Genomic DNA, 17,607 nt, shown 5'->3' with positions numbered 1-17,607 from the left:
GTGTTTTGCTTTCTGTAATAAAACCAATAAATACATATTTTTCTCTGAATCTATGGTTTTAAAAATGCTGTTGCTGTCTAGAGAAACTCGTCAACACCTGCAATGTAAACAATTCAGTTTCTACTAAACGGAAATATTTTACATTGCAGGGTTAAAATGACAGAACCACTGCACTAAGACCAGTTTGTTGAGATGAAGGGGTCTGGCTGACTTTAGTGGTCCTTTAATTCTTCTGTGATCATTTTTTTAAAGTTATGCTGTACTTCAAATATAATAAAGTCAACTGTGCGCTAATAATCCTCAATACGTGACTCATTTCTTTAATAAAGGACACTTCTGTACTTGTAAGTTGAGTAAAGCAATATCAGCTGTGACCACTCAATCTGAATAATCACAAATGTATGTTTGTGGACTTAATGAATTCAGATATATTATCAAGGAGAACACTGACATGTTCAAGCAGCGATGATGGCCAAGTAAGCATATCATCCTTTAACAAAAGACTGCTAGTCCTGCTCTATAAAGGTTGCTGTAGGACCGCAGCTGAAATATCACTCATGCTGTTTAAAGGAAGCATCTTAATTATTGCTTCACCAGTCCAAATTTATCTGGAAGAGGCATCTTTGACTGGGTTGGCCCCTTCCCAGCAAAATAACTATTCTTGTAGCTCTGCTAGTAAGTCAAACTGCTGGAAACGCAAAGGAAGCAATTTAAGTATTTCCAATAAGTATTATTACATATTCAAATTTCAAGTGAAACATGTTTTTACAGATTTATTTTGTCCATTTAACAGAACAGAACCCTGGAATCCAAAGGTGGTCATTAAATATTGTTCACTGACTGTAAAAGTTATGTGGCTATCATTCATTTAAAGTGGTAAAAAACATAGGCATGCAAAATTAAAAATGTCCACATTCTGTAGCACAATAACAATCTTTCCTACAATAGACAGGCAACATTGTATTTGTATTCGTTTTAGCAAAGGGAATCAAGTGCATGTGAGTAGCAACTGCAACACTAGGAGAGAGAACGGGAAATTCAAAAGACAGTTGAACTTGGAACAGGAACAGCATGAAAAAGAAATTCAAAATATGATATATATAATATGTATATATGTATATTTTTAATAAACTTGATTGTGAGCACTCAATCAAAAAAATAACAAACAAAATGCAATTGATGTCCGCTAAATGGGACTTTTTAAGACATTTGAAAAAGTCCGGTTTAGAGGACTGAAACGTTGATTACCTTACAAGACTCCTGAGTTCTCTCCGTTAAGTATATTTATTTACACGGCTCGACTATTGCTCAGGAAATAAATTGTAAGTTGTTTTTTTTCTCAGCGTTTAGTTTTAATAGTTTATTTTCATATTTTTGGCTACTTAAAAAAACAAAAACAAAAAACAACTGAAAATAGAGTCACTTATTAGTCCTGTTTTTTAAAGTGTCTTGTATGTCCAGGATTTCAATTATGTTTTGGAAGTTTTAAGGCAAATATTGAAAAAGTGAATTGTGGCCTTAAAGCTAAACATTTGCAAAATTTGGTCTGCTACAACTATTATGTTAACAACAGTAACATTAGCTAACACTAACTTTAAACTTAAATATACACTGTTTAGCAACTATTCCCCATGTTGATCAGTCAACCTGGCAGCCAATCAGGCATTATTGCTGTGCTGCCTCAGTATACATCAATCAAGCTATATGTTCAAGTTACATGAAACCTTAAAAGCAATATGTAAGAGCAGGACAAGTTTTTTATGAAGATCACATTTTATTTAGTATAGATAAGTATATAAAAGTACCTGAAAATTAACAACTGATGCTAACTTATTACTCACTGAAAGAAAAGATAATATCATATACCACTGAATGGAAAGTATTATTATTAATATTAAGTAATGGTGCATCATAACAAAAAAAACATTAAATAAAAAAATATATAGTTCATATACCGAAAATAATATAATGTATATAAAAAAATCACCAAGCTTCAAACATACCAGCTGTAGAGCAATATTTTTTTTTCATGAACTTAAAGCTCACAAACTCTGGTTTATCCTCATTGTCTTCATCATAATCTTCATTTGGATCGTAGTGCCGTGGTTTCATTAATAGTGACTTTCTCTTATTAACAGGAGCTGTGGAGCTCAGTTCATGGAATTTTCGCTTCTTCGACATAGTACAGTTGTAAGCACTATATCAAAAAAAGTAAAAACAAAAATATAATCAATCTTATGTCAAAAATGTAAAACAATTGATAATTTAATACGTAACCCCTTAACCCCTTAAGGACACATGACATGTGTGACATGTCATGATTCCCTTTTATTCCAGAAGTTTGGTACTTAAGGGATTAAACCAAGGTGGAGAATTTCTTCGTGGGGTTGCAATCCTATCGGAAATGCACAATTAATAAATAACCAATTCCTTCTACTAAATATTAAATTCAAATAATTGCATATTTTATCTATAAAAACGGAAAATAATGGAAAATAAAAAATAAAACTACAACAGCAATCTTTTGTATTACTCAAATATCTGTACCTCAAATTGCTGAATGACAATCATGTGCTAAATGAATGGTAATGGTAGTTTGGATTACAGGTGAACAAGTGTGCAATTCTACAAAGTTATTTGTTCTTCAACAATCTAAAGGTATTATCACTTTTATAAAAAAAGGCTAGTAAATGGTATCTGATTTTTTACATTATCTATTGTGTTGTACAGTGGTTAACATTATAGAATGTGAAATTGAATCACATAGATGTAATTCATATAATTTAAATATGTCAGCACTTAATGAAAGAAACAATATACTATACACCAAGTAATTCCTTTTCCTTTTGTCTTACATATCAGTCTGTATATCTGCTGCTTCCTGAGTTCCTGTGCTTGTTACCTTCCTGAGTTCCCTGTATCCAGAGGCCCTTTTCTTACATTGAATTATCTCTGCTGGTATTTGATTCTCTTGTGTTCCTTGTAAATACAATCCCTTGTCTTATATTGAGTTTTCTGTTTTCATATTTCCTTTTACTGTCTTTACTTGTAAAAATCAATACACTTGTCATTTGCCTTGATTTGTGTGTATGTTGGTTTCTTTGCATTGTGGGTTTCACTCTATAGAGGTTGCTGCACTTGTCAGCACCCCTTTCCGATCGGACCCCTGACAATGTGGTAGATGTTAGTTTTTCAAAATGTGCAAAAATTAGTCTTGCTAAAATTTTCATTACCAGCATATACAAGGAATAGATTTAAAGGTTTGTAACTAGCTTCTCTGTATTTATTATCAATAGAGTACTTATGGGTGAATACACCCACAGCCATTAAGTTTATGTAAAGTGTGCTTCTCACTCTGTTCTATCTTAAAATGAAATGAACAGGAAAGCAGCGGTGAAGAAAAATATATTGTAAAGTGGAGAGATTAAGAGAGGTGGATGGGATGCTTCTTTAGAAAACTACTAAAATAGTTTGAAACGGCATGGGTCTTTTAAAAATCAAGTTAGAAACACAACATGAGAGCTTATGGTGTCAAAAGACACTCATAAAAATATACATAGAAAAAGAATATATATATAAAAGAATGTCTTGCATATTGCCTACATATAGTAAATACAGAAAAGTCAAACATTTCTAAAATAAAAGTGTTTAAAAATTGCTATAGAAATCTTTATTGGTTATTTGAATGCTGATGCTAACAGTGAGAGTCCATTCATTCCTCCTCCCTCCCTCACTGTATGAATGATATCATCCTTCAAAACTCCCTGTACTGTTTGGGCCATGGGGTGTGACATTTTATATATTTGTAAAATACTGGGGGAGTCAAAAGGTTAAAGTATTTTATAGTTAAAACTCTGTTTTAATGAATGCCATACCATGCTCTTTGGGCATGGTTAATTTTTGGGTATAGTTATATTATTTGGGGAATACTTTTTCATCAGTTCTGTAGTTAGCACAACCTTATTGTGGACTACTCAACCCCAATGTGGGACTAATTTCAAATAGAGACACATATCTATAAATTCATTATTATTATTTTACGCTTTGTATGATAGTAAATTAAGAGAGAATCGGCGTATTCCCTGGCTAAAAAGGCCTCAGGAGCGCCGGAGGGAGGAGCTCTGCAGCTGTTGTGCTGCTTTAAATAAACGTCTAAAAATATATTTAATCGCGGGTATCATTCAAAACATGATCCCAAATGAAAAATGAAATATACACAAATAATAATATATACACAAATAAAACTTAGAAAACCATCACCGTACTATACATATGAGGGTGGGTCTGAAAAATAGAGAGTGGCCCGTAGGCAACCCGTAGTGTGGGTGGTGCTGGCAGGGGACACAGCGACTGCTAACAAAGTGTGGTGCATGAAGGACTGTTAATCCTGAAAAGCCCAACCAACCATAAGCTGTCTCAGGTCCCTTAACATCAGCGTGTAGAAAACTCCCCGCCAGTAAGGCAGGTACAAATCCGGCTACCCTCTAAGGAAATAGGGTATCTCTAAAAGAACAGAGAGACACCTACTACCAACTTGTTGCACATAAACCCCAGAGCGTCAGCCCAGTAAAGATTAGGGACTAGCCCGGTAAAGTAACTGCCAAAGTTGTCTTAGTAGTCATAGAGGTTATAGTCGACCTGATTCATATTAGCCCTGATATGAGCTATGTGGATTCAGTACTCTCTAGTAAAGTCAGGTAGCGGCTTATCTGGAACATAGTATCTTTTCTGTGAACCAGGAGATACACAGTGACAACTTTCTGTATCCCATAGAGGACTGTAGTGGACCTGTTAGGGAAGGAAAAAGATTTCTATCCTCATATCTGCCTAAGCTCTTGTGTAAATAACCTCTGCTTAGTGCATTTGATTGTCCAGAAAGTTAGCCAGGATACTGCTGCTGAAAAAGAAAAAGGATTTCTACACTTCACACTACAACTTGATAACTCTGACATGGGTCAGGCATCACTAACACTCTCAGCCCTCCCTCAATGGTCACATCAACTGTGCAGGTGAAACATCTAAAAAATAAAAACGAAAAAATGACCTAACGTCCGTTTCGGCGCTGTTAGAGCGCCTTTTTCAAAGGCCTTTGAAAAAGGCGCTCTAACAGCGCCGAAACGGACGTTAGGTCGTTTTTTCGTTTTTATTTTTTAGATGTTTCACCTGCACAGTTGATGTGACCACTGAGGGAGGGCTGAGAGTGTTAGTGATGCCTGACCCATGTCAGAGTTATCAAGTTGTAGTGTGAAGTGTAGAAATCCTTTTTCTTTTTCAGCAGCAGTATCCTGGCTAACTTTCTGGACAATCAAATGCACTAAGCAGAGGTTATTTACACAAGAGCTTAGGCAGATATGAGGATAGAAATCTTTTTCCTTCCCTAACAGGTCCACTACAGTCCTCTATGGGATACAGAAAGTTGTCACTGTGTATCTCCTGGTTCACAGAAAAGATACTATGTTCCAGATAAGCCGCTACCTGACTTTACTAGAGAGTACTGAATCCACATAGCTCATATCAGGGCTAATATGAATCAGGTCGACTATAACCTCTATGACTACTAAGACAACTTTGGCAGTTACTTTACCGGGCTAGTCCCTAATCTTTACTGGGCTGACGCTCTGGGGTTTATGTGCAACAAGTTGGTAGTAGGTGTCTCTCTGTTCTTTTTAGAGATACCCTATTTCCTTAGAGGGTAGCCGGATTTGTACCTGCCTTACTGGCGGGGAGTTTTCTACACGCTGATGTTAAGGGACCTGAGACAGCTTATGGTTGGTTGGGCTTTTCAGGATTAACAGTCCTTCATGCACCACACTGTGTTAGCAGTCGCTGTGTCCCCTGCCAGCACCACCCACACTACGGGTTGCCTACGGGCCACTCTCTATTTTTCAGACCCACCCTCATATGTATAGTACGGTGATGGTTTTCTAAGTTTTATTTGTGTATATATTATTATTTGTGTATATTTCATTTTTCATTTGGGATCATGTTTTGAATGATACCCGCGATTAAATATATTTTTAGACGTTTATTTAAAGCAGCACAACAGCTGCAGAGCTCCTCCCTCCGGCGCTCCTGAGGCCTTTTTAGCCAGGGAATACGCCGATTCTCTCTGTTTTGTGTATTCATACAAGGGTTACCCCCTACGGAGTTCTACAGCCACACTCTAATTCCCCTTGTTGGGAACCAAGCACTTCGGTGCATTCCGTTTTCTGATAGTAAATTAAGAAACATTTGCCTCAATTAAAAACTTCTAAATGCTTAAAATTGCAACACATGATTTTAAAGAAATAAATAATCAAGTAACTATCATTGTGTACTTTAGATTATTATTTTTTTCTATGCAAATGAGTATGGACGAATTATCATGAGAACACAATGCATGTAGGCAAGGGTGAACACTGGACTGGCAAAAGCATTTTAAATACTAAGGGAATTTGAAATGTAAATATTAGCGAGTATGTGACAGAAATGTATATGAGAGCTTGTGATCACCTTATTTTAAAAACAAACTCTAATTGTTATATAGATTTATAGGGGTGTCATCAATTTTAACAGACTTGTACTGTAGAGTCATGTACAAGGGGCATTAGGGAATGTTAGGATGCCTGATTATAGGTAAAGAGTTCATGATCCATGGGTTTATAATTACATTCTTTTTTTCATGATTGGTCTAAAACCACATATGTGCCTAAAATTCTAAGTACATTCTTAAATCATTCTGAATCATCATGAAATCATTATAGATGCCAGATGGTTGCAGGATGGAATGAGTGGCATAGGGAATTGAGTTTAGGAAGGATAATTAATATCAGCACATATATACATATCTGTTTAAAATAAATAATATTAAAAGTTAGAGGATCATTGGACTTGTTAAAATTATGGCCAATGTTTAAAATGCAATAACCCAACACTTCTAAAAAGTAGGGAATCAATACATATCTTTATTGATGGGTCCAGGAAATGCCTTGGTTAATTTATGTGTAATAAGGAAATGTATAACACAAAAATACATGTTTTAATTGTATTAAAATACAGACCATATGTATATTATTAATTTTCCAAGTGTGTATTTATATTTTTGGTTGTTTTAGTCTTTCTTGTTGTTTATTTTATTTTTACTGCATTTTTGTTATGTTTTTGCTCTTTTGTATTCACATGTTTTGAAAATAAATAAGAGAATATGTCTTTAACGTGTAAGGCTTTCTTACTATCTACCTTTATTGTGTTGTTTTATATTTTAGGTTTACAAATGTATTTTTTATTTTAGATTTTAGGTTCATAAACCATAGTACGGTTCATAAAAAAAATTAAAAAATAAATAGCAATAATATTATGCCTGTTTTTGTAAATGACAGTTTTAGACATTACATTTTGAAATGTTGAGAAATGAACAGGACCAGGACACTCACAATTCCAAGACAGAAAACCTGGTTTTAAGAACTAGCTGTTTTATAGAATTGTTAATGTAATTTCCAGAATATTTTCTAGTGATTCGCCCTTGCCTCTCAGGTTAAATTCAGTATAGTCCTTAATACAGTATTGAGTTTCCCCACGGTAATAAAACCATCCATTTCTAAATACATAAATGAACTGAACAAACTGAGCAAAATATTCAGATATTGTGAAATTAGTAACTTACAAAAGGTTATGGTGACTGAGAAATAAACTTGCAAAATTGAATAAAACATTTTTTTCTATAACACCTTCGTTGACCAAATTGTCAATTTTCAACTCAGTACTACAAATAAACCCTCTTGCTAATTAGATGAATCTTTTATTCAGTATACAGTTAGTAAATTGCATTCCACACATCCTAAGCATCCTACTGTTAAATGTTTATTTATGGTAAAAAAAAATGGGGGTTGTTTGTACAGGTATGTGTTTGTCTGACAAGAGCCAACATTACCTCTGGAAATGTGATAAAAATATCAGCTCACCCAATCCTCACAAATATAAATGGAAATGTCAAAGGAAACCATACAATTCCTATTGTCACAGAGGGTGAATGTATTCTCCATTTCACTGTAACCATTACATTATTCATTAGCTTTCCAGAGTTTAATAAAGATTGTTATAGCACTTTTAACATAACTTTAGTTTGCAAATATATGATTCAAATGAACACTCTATGCACCATAACCACTAATGCTCACCAGGAGGACCTTGGTGAGACCCATCATAAGTAATTAAATCATTTTAATGATTTGACTTGTTACCTGGGTCTGTGGGCTCCTCTCCCTACCCCAACTAATGATGCCGGAGGCGGAGAGATGTTTTCTAAGCAGGAACTTCTGTTAGTTCTAATGAGTTAAGCCATACAGTGTATGGCAAGCCTATCGGATTGTCACATCAGTTAATCACTCTTGGTAAATAGGCTAAGGCCTGTACTGCATGGCTTAGATCAGGATGACTAAATTAGGCTCCTGTTTTTGAGTTCTAAGCTTTGTGACAAGGAATAACTGCATATCTTGCTTTCAAATCTTTACATAATGCTACTCCCACATATCTATTCTCCCTAATAATAAAATCCCGGCAGGGTTGAAAATCCCGGCAGGGTTGACCCAGCCCTTCATCCTTCCAAGGTAGATAAAATGAGTACCATTAAATTGGGTGATAGTAACAACCCCTGGATGTTGGGCTAAGGTAACATCCCCAGGACGTACTTGGAGACCAGAGTAATCTGAATGTACCTTTCCTGGTTAAATACTTTGTTGTTATTAATACACAAGTATGTCCCACCTAGGCCCCTACGCTCTGCCGAAGACCTGCGTCTATCCACTGTTTGTACTGCCACTTCTGATGCTCACATTCAAGACTTCTCTAGGGCTGCATTGTTCCTGTGAAACCCCTGTCCCTTTTCCGTTAGATGCTCACCCAGTCTCCACTCCTTCAATATATCATTAAAAACTCACTTTTTCACAAAAGCATATCAATTAAACTGTTAATGGATCCCAACTGATTAATCTCCTGCACGTGTCATTAATAAAAACAAACAACAAAAAACACATAGTCTTCAGTGAATACTACTCTACCAATCTACTTCCCTTACCTTTTGTGTCCTTTTACCCCACCCCCTCTAGCATGTAAGCTCATTGAGCAGGGCCCTCTGTGTCCAACTTGTCTGGTTACAACTACATGTTTGTTAGTCCACACATTATAAAATGCTACAGAATTTGTTGGTGCTATATAAATATACATATAAATATAATAATAATAATAATAATAATAATATCCAGACAGGTTGTTAAACTATTCAAAAGAGGGATGGCACCAGTGAAGTAATACAACTAGAATCACTACACTGAGCTGTAGTGGTTATGATGCTTGGAGTGTTCCTTTAACTGTACTTACATAAGTGGGTTGTATCTTTAAAAGTAGACATTCTTTTACATTCTTTTGCCATTTTCAGTAATGCAATCAGAGTGCAGATTGGCATCATTTTAATTCCAAAGTTTGTCTGAAAAGCAGTCTATTTACAAAAGTACTGTTTTGTTCATATATTTATCTGCTTCCAATGTTTCATATAAATGTTAGGATAATATTTTTGCAAATATAGAGTGCTTGGTAATGAAGGTGATCAATATTGTATTCTTTGTAGGCAATAAGTACGAAAAAGGTATTGTTTTTTTTCCATGCTTTTGTTCTTTATTGAGCTGGAACTATTTTACAGCTTTGTTTATTTCAGTTTTGCTTAAAGGGGCATGTTTTATGTTGGAACATGCTTTATCTGTATTATTTTTTTTTCATCGTGCTTTCTTTATTTGTGTATAAATAATATAACGGAGGACATATCATTATGATGGCTTTGCTTTTCCTTTCAGTTAAATGTAGTTTATAATAGTTAATAAAGAATACATGCTTTATTGTCATTCAGCAATTTTAAATAGAAATATGCACAATAAGTAAAGTGTACGTAACACCTTCTCTAACAAGGCCAATTACAATGGGGATATGCATTTAGAACTTCATGATATATTAGAAAGTTACTTTATAATATGTAGGTCACATAATTAGTAACCTTATTTTCTGTTTTAAACACATATCCTTCAAGCATACACTTTTGTCACTTATTCAAAGAAGTGAGCCCACTTTCATTTAACTTTTCAATAGAAAAAGGAAAACAGACCCTCAACTGTAGGCTTTTCCAACAATGTCAAACTTTTAAGCTATTATATTTCACATGGCATATGTTGGGTAGGCAACCTTTGGCACTCCAGATGTTGTGGACTACACCCCCCATGATGCTCTAACATACAACCATAGTGCTGGCAAAGCATCGTGGGAGGTGTAGTCCAAAATGTCTGTAGTGCCAAATGTTGCCTATGCCATGACACAGAGGAAGAAAAAAAAACTGTAAATGATATGGTGGAGAGAAAAAAAGACCTTCTGTAGTTGAAAATTCAGCTAGAAACAATATCATACCATTCACAACTACAAAAAAGCGTACATCTTGTTTACTATATTCAGAATTTGGATAATTTACCTTAAAAATTACAATTCACTGTTCAATAAATAAACTCTATATGTTTGGTCAAAACAGTAGAGTTTAGTGGCGAAACAACAAATGAAATATGAATATAATCTTTTCATGCAATGCAGTTTCTATTGGCTATCAGCTTGTCTTTTGTCTGGGAAGCAAGCAAGCATCGCAAAGTACAGCCAGTATTCTGGACTATAGAGCAAGGAGCTTACATATTATCCTGTAATAACCAAACATACATTAACTGTCTATAATCTGCCATACAATGAAAACGTTATTCACATACCCCTTAACCATATCCAACTTCAACGATAGCAAACTACAGCTAAATAAACGTTTTAGGCATCTGGTGAGCAGAGGGGCAGATTATATAAACCAATGCTGGTTGAGTCAGAGTTCAAAAGAACATGTTGTTACAATGTAAACACTTAGGGCAGAAACCCATTTGCCGGTACTGAAATAGGTGTATAATTCACCCTATCCATATGCATTTTTTTTATCTTCTCTATTCAAGGCTCTGTACTTCACTTAATTTTATCCCCATCCACATCAGCTTGCTCTCTTTGCTTTAACCCCTTAAGGACCAAACTTCTGGAATAAAAGGGAATCATGACATGTCACACATGTCATGTGTCCTTAAGGGGTTAAGGTATTGTTCTATATTATGCAAGTTTACAGTTGAAAAATTATGTGCATCTTCTTGTTTTTCTTTTATATCTGTATGTTTAGACAAAATGGATGGATGTTTACACGACACACCAATGATTGCAATACTACATCTATTTCGTTCTACATTTGCAAAACAACTGACTTTTATGTTTTATTCTAATTAAAGATGTCTGTATGCAATTCATCTTAAAATAAAATGAGATTCATAGTGCTGAGACAAGTGGTAAAATATGTAATTATATGGATCTTTAGTGAACAGACACATAAAATTAAAAATGTTTTTCCAACTCTGCAATTTTGATATATGTTTTGCATGTAGTTTATCAACTAACCCCAGATGTAAACCTTTTGGTAATATATCAGCATTTTTTCTTGTTGTAACAGGTATTGGAATGTGCCAAATGTGTGTCTTTGTAGTAGATACACAGAGATCAATCAAGCAAGGCAGTGCCAGCATTCATGACACTCGGATCTAGTGATTTAAATAAAAGGTGCCTAGTAAATGCTCCAATTCTTCACTATATGGCATACATAAGCATAAAGCTTTTCATGAACATCAAAAATTAGCACAAAAATGCTATCGTCACCAGAACAACTGCAGCTTAATGTAGTTGTTCTGGTGTCTATTGACTATCCCTGCATGCTTTTTAACATTTTAACCCCTTAAGGACGGAGGACGGTTCAGGACCGTCATCGGCATTTTTGCGTTGCCGAACCGTCCTAACCGTCCAATGTACTTACCCGATCGCCGTCATTCCCCCGGCGGCGATCGGCAGTGCTCCCATTGTGGGGAGACTGCCTGCAGCCCAGACAGTCTCCCCATGGCGGTTTAGGACCCCTGTGGCCATGTAATCGCCCAACAGGGCGACCACATGGTCACAATAGGTGTCCATGTGTCTGCCTGCAGGGGGACTGTCTGTGCTGACAGGCAGTCTCCCTGCAACTATAAAATCAAAAAAAAAATTAAAGTGAAAGTTAATAAAAAAAAAATATTATTATATATGTGTATATATATATGATATATAGACATATATTATACCTATATAATATATGTCTATATATCATATATATAATGTCATGCTAAGTGTATTTTTATATTAATATGTACATATATTAATATAAAAATACACTTATAATTAAATTACACACGTATATATATAATATATATATAATAACTATATATATTGTATATATATATATATATATTATAAAATATGAATAATAAATAATTTAAATTAAATTAAAAAAATTAAAAATAATAATAAAAATTAAAAGAAAATTATATATCTATATGAAATTTTATTCTAACTGTATTTTGATATTAATATATAAATATATTTATATCAAAATACACTTAGAATGAAATTGTATATATATCTATGTATATATAAATAAATAAAAAGAATGCAAACTATTCATATGTCCATATACAAAATTACATATATAATTATATAAATATACACGTAGACTTCAAATATATAAATATGCATATATATTTAAATTCTACGTGCGTATTTATGTAATATTTTACATAATTAAGTTATTTTATTGATTGCAATTTAAGGGACCTGCCTGCCAACCCAGGCCGAAAGTCCAGAGAATTTAATTTGCTATCACTGTATTTTACCCTGTAACGTTCTACAACACCCTAAAACCTGTACATGGGGGGTACTGTTTTACTCGGGAGACTTCGCTGAACACAAATATTAGTGATTCAAAACAGTAAAACATATCACAGCGATGATATTGTCAGTGAAAGTGACTTTTTTTGCATTTTTCACACACAAACAGCACTTTTACTGATGATATAATTGTTGTGATACATTTTCCAGTTTTGAAACACTAATATTTGTGTTCAGCAAAGTCTCCTGAGTAGAATAGGACCCCCATGTACAGGTTTTATAGCGTTTTTGAAAGTTACAGGGTCAAATATATGGGTCAAATATTTTTACATTGAAAATGGCCAGGTTGGTTACGTTGCCTTTGAGAGCGTATGGTAGCCCAGGAATGAGAATTACCCCCATGATGGCATACCATTTGCAAAAGAAGACAACCCAAGGTATTGCAAATGGGGTATGTCCAGTCTTTTTTAGTAACCACTTAGTCACAAACACTGGCCAAAATTAGCGTTCAATTTAGTTTTTTACTTTTTTCACACACAAACAAATATGAACGCTAACTTTGGCCAGTGTTTGCGACTAAGTGGCTACTAAAAAAGTCTGGACATACCCCATATTGAATGCCCTGGGTTGTCTACTTTTAAAAAAATATGTACATGTGGGGTGTTATTTAGCAATTTATGACAGATAATAGTGTTACAATGTCACTATTAATACATTTTAAAAATGTATGTTTTGAAACCGCAATATCCTACTTGTACTTATAGCCCTATAACATGCAAAAAAATAGCAAAAAGCATGTAAACACTGGGTATTTTTGAACTCAGGACAACATTTTGAATCTATTTAGCAGTTTTTTTCATTCGCTTTTGTAGATGAGTAAAAGATTTTTCACATAAAATTCAAAAAACGTGTATTTTTTTCAATTTTTCAACATATTTTTTCATTTTTTTTAAATTAAATTACATGAGATTATATAAATAATGGTATGTAAAGAATGCCCCTTTTGTCCTGAAAAAAACAATATATAATTTGTATGGGAACAGTAAATGAGAGAGCGGAAAATTACAGCTAAACACAAACACCACAAAAGTGTCAAAAAGATGCCTGGTCGCAAATGTACAACATCGCAAAAAAAGTCCGGTCCTTAAGGGGTTAAGGACAGAGGCAATTATACAAGTTCTAATCAAAACAAAACCTAAAAGTTGCGCTATATTTCTGTTCAATCATAATTCACCTCTTTCGTATTAAGTGCACCCACACTTATTATATATCATTTTGTTTAGGAGAAACAGGATTTCACATTAAATATTTATGTGTTTTATTTGAATAAAGTTTTTAAAAGTGTGAGAAATTATGAAATGTAGTTTTCTTAGTTCTGCTTGACATTTTAACATATTTGTGTTCAGAGATGTCTCACAGTTATGGGGTTTCGAAAAGTTTAAAAAGAGCTTGCCCGTTTCAGTTTTTGCACATTTACATTTTCCAGATTGGTTATGTTGCCTTTGAGGCTGTATGTGCCAGATACTCAAGAGATCTACCATGGTGTGGCTGCCACTGTGCCTGCCACTGCACCTATGAGTGAGGTGACACCGGGAGGCTTACTCAAGCAGAGTAAGTTACTCCTTGGAGTCACCCCCTGCACCCCTAGCCACTGTTGCTACTGAGGCCACTGTTTCCATTTGTTCTAGCCAACTGAGACCAAATTAATCATGTGTCTCATTTTACAGTGATATATCATTTTATTTATAACAATTTATACCTACCCTTTCACATACCACTGACCGTTGACTTGTCCCAGGAAGCAACTGTATAAATATCCAATAAGATAATAGAACCTTATCCTTTCCTGAATTAGTATTAACATTTATATAATGCCAATATATCCTGCAGTGCTTTACAATTATAGAAATGAGATATTACAGGTAAAGAGGGCCTAGTAGTTCTGTATGTGGCAAAAATTGTATTTCTGCACAGTATAGCCTTTTTACTACACCTCAATATTTCTATAATCACTTAATGAATATTCAAAGACAAGTACATTTGTAAATATTTAGGAAACCCTAAACAGCACTGCATTCATGTGCTATCCTAGGAGCAAACACAAATAATAAAATAGAAATAGTAGTCATTTGAAATGATGATGTATTTATATCAATAAGGTTGCAAGTTGAGTACAAGAATAGCTTTACATTTTTACATTATATCAAATATCTTCCGAGTGACCTTGGTTTTATTGTACATTGCTATAAAAGACAGGAAATCAGGGCATTACATAACATATATAATTATTCACAATCGTTGTCTTTGGGTAGAGAAAGGAATTTATATTGGACAAAATTATTTTAACACTGACATTGAATTTGCTTAACTGAAAATTGGAGATTGCTATATAATTAGAAATCCTAGGAAATGCAAATCACATGGTATATTTCTCTAGGGGCATAATCATTTATTTTTTTTAAAGTGGGTAAAATATAAATAAACATGTCCCCCACATGTACCCGGAGAGATGCAGCACGAACCAGTTTTTTTCTGTATCACTACCTGTGCTTGATGCCAGGCCCTTTGCTATTCCAGCATCACTGTACCCCAGTGCACAAAGCAGGGTCCATAAAAACCTGGCTGGATGAAAGAATTGGTATAAAAGAATTTGACTGGTATGCACAGAACCCTGACCTCAACCCCATCGAAGACCTTCGGGATGAACTGGAATGGGGATTGCAAGCCAGGCCTTCTCGTCCGACATCAGTGCCTGACCTCACAAATGCTTTAGTGAGTTAATGGGCAAACATTCACACAGAAACATTCCAAAATCTTGTGGAAAGCCATCCCCAAGGAGTGGAAGCTGTTATAGCTGCAAAGGAGGGGACCAATTACATATTTATGTTTATGTATTTAGAATGCAATGTCATAAAAGTCCCTGTTGGTGTAATGATCAGGTGTTCCTCATGACACACTCATTGGGAACTATTAATGAGCTTCCTTTATCACTAAGGAACCTCAGTCAAGAAGCTCATATATTTGCCATTTTGTAATTGAGCTTCCTCTGTCGCAGATGACACATGTGCTTCAAAAGCTCATCAAATTGGTATTTTGTTCCTGAGCTTCCTCTTTCAGAGGTTATGTGCTTAGCAAATTGATATCAGTAGTGACAGAACTAACACAGTGCCCTAATGAAAGAATTTGTTTGCCCCCCCCCCCCCCCATCACAAGGGTGGCCAAAATGTATTTCCCTGTCTGTTGTACAACTGCCCACAGTGCTTTGCCAGCAGGGGCGCTACCATTTTCCCATAGTTGCGGGTTGTATTAAGCACTGAGCAGTGTTTGCATATTTAAATGTAAGCATGTTTTTGTGTGGAGTGAATGTAGGGATGTGTATGCATGTAGTGTTGGAGTTTGAAGGCAAGCATTTATGTATGTGTGGTATTGGTTTTTAAATGCAGTGATGTATTTATATATAATGTTGGTGTTTTAATACAGAGGTATGTTTGTATGTAGCATCGACAGATGAAGTGTTCACATTTGAATGCAGGGGTGCATTTGTGTGTAGTTTTGGCATTTGAATGCAGAGATGTGAACACACACTGACAAACACACACAGATACACTCACTGAAACACATTCAGATACACAGATCTACAGACCCTGACTACATACTGATTCACACACCTACACACATACAGATACTAATATACACATTTAGATACACATACACACACACACGGACACACATGCAGGTATACAGACACAAAGGTACACAAACTGACACATATACAGGCATAAAGATACACACACATACACACATGCAGTTAGACATACACACAATGACAAACACAGATCAGGGTACTCCAAAATACTTACATAGCACACATATTTTACAGAACACTTGTGGGATTATTCTCCTGCCAAATGGTTCACAGATCAAGTAAAAATGTAACCCATAGAGGGAACAACAGGAGAAGTAAAAAAAAAAAGTCTGTACATATAAATATATTTAAGAAATGTAAAAATTACACCTTTATTAAATAGATAATATATAAAATATATATTTTATAATTATAGACTTTTTTTCTTTACTGTGCATCATTTTTCTACTCTGTTGCTCACTTCTCACTTTTGTGAATAAAATCAACATTTAGTGACTGTCCCCTTAAATTTGATCATCTCTTTTTCCCATCAATCATCTCTTTTTTGGGGGCTGCTTGGGTGGAATTCAAAATCACGTTTAGCCGTGATTTGGCTACAGTTCATCACAGAGTTCAGGAATTTGAACAATCCACCTGATTGGTCCAAATTCAGATGAATTCCAATTCAGAATAAAATAAATCTCCAAGTATACTATATAATGTGATTTGAAATTATCTATTAACTACCAAGCACAACAGAACAATATAACTTCAAAACAATTAAATACATATTCCAAAGACTACTATTGCTAAAGTCCCTTATGGATTCTAAATGTTAATTTTCAAGCCCTTAAAAATTAACATTTGCCCCATACATATTACATATTATTTATTTAGTGGACAGAAAGGCCTTTCTATTGATCCTCGTGGCATGTATACGATCAGACATGAGCATGATTTAGGGGATAAAGAGGTGGATATGAGCCAAGACCAAACTGAGCATAAGGAATAATATATATTTAATATGCTCTGATATGTATTTTAGGTTCTCAATGTAATTCCATATAATTGACATATATTTTCTCCTATAGAAGGTATTTAAACATAGTTTAACTTTTTCCAAAATTGTCAATAATATTTTTGGGGAGGGGGGTTAGCATCAGCTAGTAAAGAGTTGAAATAACTTGGAAAACATCCAGAAACCAGTT

At 34.6% G+C, this 17,607-nt stretch overlaps 1 protein-coding gene across 1 annotated transcript in view; it reads right to left on the bottom strand.

The window, feature by feature from the left end:
* ST18 (ST18 C2H2C-type zinc finger transcription factor) overlaps positions 1-17,607 on the bottom strand; it is a 280,418-nt gene that overhangs the window by 155,895 nt on the left and 106,916 nt on the right. Inside the window, exon 5 of the mRNA XM_063450436.1 lies at positions 2,004-2,197. Coding sequence (XP_063306506.1) covers positions 2,004-2,197 — 194 coding nt within the window. The remainder of the gene's footprint in view (positions 1-2,003; positions 2,198-17,607) is intronic.

This window comes from Pelobates fuscus, chromosome 4 (genome assembly GCF_036172605.1).
Source record: "Pelobates fuscus isolate aPelFus1 chromosome 4, aPelFus1.pri, whole genome shotgun sequence".
In the NCBI taxonomy this organism is placed as follows: domain Eukaryota; kingdom Metazoa; phylum Chordata; class Amphibia; order Anura; family Pelobatidae; genus Pelobates; species Pelobates fuscus.
The sequence above is the reverse complement of the archived record's forward strand: the minus strand, read 5'-3'. Positions and strand labels throughout refer to the sequence as shown.